The 6,126-nt window shown below is 35.0% G+C and overlaps 2 protein-coding genes across 2 annotated transcripts in view; both read left to right on the forward strand.

The window, feature by feature from the left end:
* Positions 1-580: 580 nt before the first annotated feature.
* On the forward strand, positions 581-2,923 carry LOC129568865 (facilitated trehalose transporter Tret1-like). The gene is made up of 7 exons (XM_055447194.1): positions 581-649; positions 739-892; positions 974-1,182; positions 1,283-1,305; positions 1,376-1,532; positions 1,825-2,125; positions 2,202-2,923. Exons 1-7 carry the CDS (start codon positions 581-583, stop codon positions 2,921-2,923), a joined length of 1,635 nt encoding a protein of 544 aa, XP_055303169.1.
* A 2,023-nt stretch (positions 2,924-4,946) lies between these two features.
* LOC129568866 (uncharacterized) overlaps positions 4,947-6,126 on the forward strand; it is an 11,363-nt gene continuing 10,183 nt past the window's right edge. The window contains exons 1-3 of the mRNA XM_055447195.1: positions 4,947-5,168; positions 5,526-5,679; positions 5,928-5,984. Coding sequence (XP_055303170.1) covers positions 5,091-5,168; positions 5,526-5,679; positions 5,928-5,984 — 289 coding nt within the window. The 5' untranslated portion in view covers positions 4,947-5,090. The remainder of the gene's footprint in view (positions 5,169-5,525; positions 5,680-5,927; positions 5,985-6,126) is intronic.

Raw genomic sequence — 6,126 nt, forward strand, 5'->3', positions numbered from 1 at the left:
AAAATTTCCGGGGATTCTTTTCTGTGTGCTCGAGTGTTTGTGTTGTTTTTTTTTGTTTTTTTCTTCGTTATACTTTACCATTTTGGTCAAAAAAACTTTGTATCAATATTTTGTGTAACATAACAAAGAACAGTTTTTGAAAAACCACATTTATATAAGTAAAATATGAAGAAAAAATCCCCAAAAGTAGATATTACGTAATATCGCGAAATTGAGCCAATGCGCGTAATTACTAGGTGCATATGACCACACAATGCGAATACCGGGGGCAGAAAATGTAAGCTCTTCTTCGTTATGTTACACAAAATATTATTTTAAAAAAATCCTGGCCAAAAAGCTAAAGTAGAACGAAAAAACAACAAAAATACTCGGGTGCGCTATAGCGCACTTGAGTGCGCTAAAGTCATCTCTGAATCCAGGCTAACGTCCGGTATCCCGGTCCCATTTATCTGCACTTGAAAAATTAAAGCACGCGACGAACCGTGTAATCAAAAACGATTACGACAAAACAAATTGGTTTGATGACAGATTAATGGCATTTATTAGAATGAGTATTTGTAGCAACAAGTCTAGTAACAAAATGACTTTTGGAAGAGAACAACGTAGCAAAATGTATCTTAAACACAAATTTCACCCATTTGCATCACAGGTAAGATTGATTTACAAGGACTGTGGAAATTCAAAGGAACTTTTTTTTATTTCCAATGGCTTTAATAAAAATTTCAACACATAATTTAGTTCATTGCAGTAACTGTTCCAAGTTTACTTTTGTTTGACATGGGACTATGTCATTCGATAACATTCGTGATCATAGCCGCTCTCACCGGATTTTCCAATGATCACAATCCCAATGAAATCATATCATTAACACCATCTGAAGCTTCATGGTTAGGTAATGCTACAAATGAACACCAAAAATTGCATACTTCTCTCTTTTCTTGACATGAATTAATGAAAAATGTGCTTTTGTCAGCGAGTATGAGTCTTGTCTTTCAACCAATTGGAAGCATGTTGTCGGCGCTAGTTTCAGATGCGCTCGGACGTAAGGTAGCGATGTCGATCGTCAATATTCCAATTGCAATCGGATGGCTCATGATGCTATACGAATCCAAATCTCCTGCTAACATATTCGCTGCAAATATGCTACTCGAATTCGGATGTGCTCTGATGGAATCGCCTACGGTACTTGTTTTTCTAGTGTTTTTTTTTTCTCATTTTTTCAAAGAAATTTTTGTCATTTATTATGCTAATGTTCCGGAGGTAATTGTCCCACTGGTTCTAGGTGACATACGTCGGTGAAATCAGGTAGTTTTTTTTACAAGATTTTCAACTAAATGATTCACTTGGAGATATTGATTGAAGAGACTTCTTTTAGTGAGCCAAAATTCCGTGGATTCATGGCGGCCTACTCCCAAATCGGATACACATGTGGATTAATAGCGGTTGCTATTTTGAACATTTTAATGCCATGGCGATGTGTCTGTTTCATCTGCTTGTGTGTACCGATTTTAACAGCCGTTTTCCTTTTCTTCGTAAGTATTACGAATGAATTTCCATCAAATTTGATTCTTTTTCGATGAAACGAGAGATTGGAAGGTTATAAATTAGAAGTCACACCAATCGATGGAATGAAAATGTGGATTTGGAATGAGTGAAAATTAACAAAATTAACAGAATTTTTTTTTTGAAATGAAACGAAAAGAAAATTCAAAAGAGTGAAAGGAAAAAGTGACAAAAGTTTGAACAAAAGTTCCAAGTTCCGTCAAAGCTCAAAAATCTTTTCATCAACCAATATCTCTTTTCCTGTAATTCTACTGGCCACAGGTTCCTGAATCGCCTCTGTGGCTTTTATCAAAAAATCGATCTCATGAAGCGAAAGAATCGCTCTGCTGGCTACGAGGATGGGTTCCAAAAAAAGTTGTCACCGAGGAGTTTCTATCTCTTCAGCGCTACAGTGCGCTTTCTAAATCATGTGAAAATTGTGTCCAAAATGGACTCAAGTGTGTTCATCCTCTGCCAAATTTACGTGAAAAGTTAAAAGAATTGAAAAAAAGGAAAAATCTCAAGCCATTCACCATTGTGGTGTCACTTCTTTCCATTACATTTTTCTCCACAACATTCGCAGGTACGAACTATACGTTTTTCGTGTGGTCTATATTTACAGACCTATGTAGATAAAATAATAGAGATTCGTTTTACAGTGTCAACGTATATCGTGCAAATATTCGAAGCGTACAATGTTCCGATGAAATCTGATATCGCGACGGTGATTTCGAATTGCGTGAAACTTTTGGCAAACATTTCGTACATGTTTCTGATTCGATTTGTAGGCAAACGACATCTGTATTTAACAATGATGACCGTGCTATGTCTGAGCACGGCTACAATTTCCAGCTATGGATTTATTATTCTACCGATCGGTTACAGTTCATATCCAGATATATCACCTAACTTCCCACTCGACAACAAGAATCTCGGTTATATCCCGTTTATTTGCATAATTTCAGTGACATTTTGCATGTTTTGCGGACTTCGATCGGTTCTGTGGCAATTGACATGCGAGGTGTTTGCGGACCGAACTCGCGTCATAGTCACTGCTTTAACAATAACTTTGAGCTACTTGATTGTTTTTGTCATCACATCCACATATCGGATCTTCGAAACGACATTGTCAATGCCCGGTGTTGCCCTATTCAATTGCATTGTCAGCGGTTTCGGTGTGTTTGTTGCATACAAAATTTTGCCAGACACAGAAAATCGCACGTTAGAAGACATTGAGATGCATTTTTCGGACAATTCCAAGTCAATCACCGATCGTAAAATTTTACAAATTTCCAAAAACAATCAAATACAAAGTGAAGCTAAAACAGTTTCAATGAACAACGACAACACATTTGGCAAAATCGAGAAAGAATTGACATGATGATTTATTTGTTTATGATCTTTTTTTATTGTCGTTTTCTTTATTTTTTATAAAAGAACATTTCTTTTAAGGCAATTTTAAATTAAAAAAAAAAGAGAAAAAAAACAGTTTTAGTTGCTATACCCATCGTCCATCAGGAATGAGAAGCCATTTGTTCTCTGTTTTTAAACAAATTTCACCGAAGAGCAACTGAGATTTTTGCAAAATATTGTCGGTGTCGAAGATCAAAGAACATTTAAACTGACACAGCTAAATTGTTTGCTTTGTGTGCCCGCTCTCTCTTTCTCACTAACTGTTATACTTACGTATACGTTGTTAGAGAGAAAAAGACGTTATTCGCAGTGGACTCATTTCAAATGTTCTTTTATCCTTCTCACACTAACTGCCGTCATGCTTATAGTTCACGTTCTAGTTGTCATTAATGCGAGTGAATAACGTTATATATCACCGCCAAAATCTCTATCGTACTTTAACCGAATGATTCATTTAAAGCCAATTGCAAAAAAATAATTGAGAAAGGTCAAGTTCGGGAACATGAACTTCGATCCGAATGTTAGACGAAGAGAAAAGTTAGATTTTACCCAATTAAAAGGTCTTTGCGAATGTTGCGAGAACAAAATCAGGCATAAAAATTTCATTTACAAGGGATTTTGATTTCGCAGTCTAGCTCATCAACAAACTAAAATGTTTTATTGTAATTCGTAATTCATAAGCAGTTGTTGGTAAAATGTTTACTTTGTTTGATAAAGTGTATAAATAAAACGTGTTCAAATATGAATGAAAAGCAGAATTTTTTTTGTCGTAGAAAAAGGTCAAACAAAATATTTACATGGTTTCGTGATTTATAGCAATAAACTTCACAGCACATTTAAATATCAAATATCATTTCGTTCCTTCACTCGCATACAAAATCAGCATGCTGAATGTAAAGCATTATGACGTGAGCAAGTTGCTTCCATACGATGTGTGTAACGGCATTGCACTGCAATGCACACTGTGCATGGGCGATTTCAGCCGAAATATTTCTAAATTCAAATGCTGATGCGTTTAGTTTTGTTCGTAGTCGCAAACTGCCGATAGCTGTATTCAGTGAATACTATTCACTAAATCGTTCGATGACAATTATGTCGGCAGTTCCAGTTCAACGCCGCTGTTTTTTACACACTCAAAACAATTGAAGAGCAGACTTAATGACGCCAGCGAATAACACACGTACAATGTGTGGACAAGTGAACACTTATTTTTGACTCACTTCCACAGTCGAATGTTTTTTTTGGCTCTTATTCACACGTCAGTGTTTATAATCAAAATTCGTGCAGTTACTGGCTTTAGATAAGCATCGATTGTTTCGAATTTCGCAGTGGAGAGTCTCTCATTATTGAAAAGAGTATGATTTGCCGAGTCATTTCAATTGAATGTGAACTAAAATAATTTTCAAGAGTCTTTCCTTCGATTGGTGTTTTAAATGATTTTTGAAATTTTGATTGGTGTTCTGAAACGAAGCAAAAGACAATCATATCGTTGTCTGAGCACTTGAACAATGGGTAATCAAGTGTAATATTTGTTTCGCGTATGATTGAAATCAAAAAATGTTTAAATTGAAAGGCACTTGAAATCGCCATGAAGCCAAAAATTAATCGGAAAATTTAGATGGCGTTAATTGACGTGAAAATAACAATAACTGTCGCAATTGTTCAATTAGCAGCTATTTTCTAACCATTGAAAGCAGTATGAAATATCAGAAGCACTAAAACATTATCAAAGTGCAGGCTTTTATACCTGTAATCATTGAAGTAATTAGCATTCATTACGCATGATTGTTACATTTTTCGAACACACACGCATCAAAGCGAACAAGCCTCATTCAACAAAAACATCTACTTAAAGCAACAAAGTAATAACAATCGTGTTCGTGTCTGATGACAAAAAGACGATACGCCATACCTGCATCGATAAAGCGACAAGCATGTTGATTAAACAGACACAAAACATCAACTACATTCATAAAACACAAACACTGATGCTCATTTATTCGGATTGCGAACAAATAACCTAGTGCCTCACATTGGTGGTTGGATCAGCGACACGTATTTGGCATTACAACAGCACGCTGTTTTGCAATTGACTTTTGCTTGGGTGTCACACTTGAAAAGTCACAACGAAAAGAATGTCAGTCGATGAAAAAACAAGTAAAAATGATGGAAGAATCAAGGAAATCAGCACATTTCGGCGGTTTTTATCACAGGTGTGGACTTATTTTAAAACTATTTTTCTGAATTTTTTTTCGTAGATCGAAATTTCATAGCAGACATAGGCATAGATTCTGTTTTTGTGTTAATTTTACCGAGATGCTTTGTGATATTTTCGGTGTTTGTGTTATTTATTGCATTTCGATCCATCGCATTGGTTCTTTGTGCTTATTTCATTAATTTTGTGATTTTTCTGTGGATTTTTGCGCTAATTTTTTTTTATTATTTTGTTAAAATTTTAATTTTGGTGACTTTAAATCATGCATTTTATGATCAAATTTTGAATGTGTCTTTATCTTCTTACTCAAAAATATATGATTTGGCTCTATTTTTTTGGCGCTGATGATGCATAGCTGGTGGCGACAACCGTCAAAAATATGCTACTCTTTGATATGGGCATGAGTGGGATATTTCCATCGATTATTATTCCGGCTCTAACGGGAAATACCAACGAACACAATCACAACGAAACACTTTCGCTTACATCAACTCAAGCTTCATGGTTAGGTAATGGCTCATGACCCTAATGTTATTTACTAGGTACCTTTTAACTATTATTAAAGAACTAATTTTGAATTTTGAACTCATATGACTTGTTGTTCACCTAATTATCTCTGAACTTGTGGACATTTTTCGATTAATTATTTATTAAAATTTATTTTGAATAATTTTCGTTTTAAATAATGAATTTGGGAACCGCAAACAGTTTAAAGTTTTGAATATTCATAAATAAACATTTTTGTAATCAAAAATAGGCAGCATCGCGTATGTTTGTGAACCGCTGGGCAGTGTTTTGTCCGCTCTGATAACAGGTATTTATCTTGGAATTTATAAAAAATTAATATTGAATTGAATTCAAACAATCTTTGAATCGAATTCTTCGATTCGCCTTTTCGCCGATAGATTCTTTTGGTCGAAAACGAGCGATGATCCTCGTGAATGTGCCGCTTATAA

This window comes from Sitodiplosis mosellana, unplaced genomic scaffold (assembly GCF_009176505.1).
Source record: "Sitodiplosis mosellana isolate CC-2019 unplaced genomic scaffold, AAFC_SMos_1.0 Smas_scaffold_27, whole genome shotgun sequence".
Classification (NCBI taxonomy): Eukaryota; Metazoa; Arthropoda; class Insecta; order Diptera; family Cecidomyiidae; genus Sitodiplosis; species Sitodiplosis mosellana.

Bases quoted from the DNA above. Each gene is read 5' to 3' on its own strand.
- LOC129568865 (XM_055447194.1), top strand. From the start codon at position 581: ATGACTTTTGGAAGAGAACAACGTAGCAAAATGTATCTTAAACACAAA. The intron at 1,183-1,282 runs GTACTTGTTTTT...CACTGGTTCTAG, and splicing joins CTCTGATGGAATCGCCTACG to GTGACATACGTCGGTGAAAT. The intron at 1,306-1,375 runs GTAGTTTTTTTT...GACTTCTTTTAG, and splicing joins ACATACGTCGGTGAAATCAG to TGAGCCAAAATTCCGTGGAT.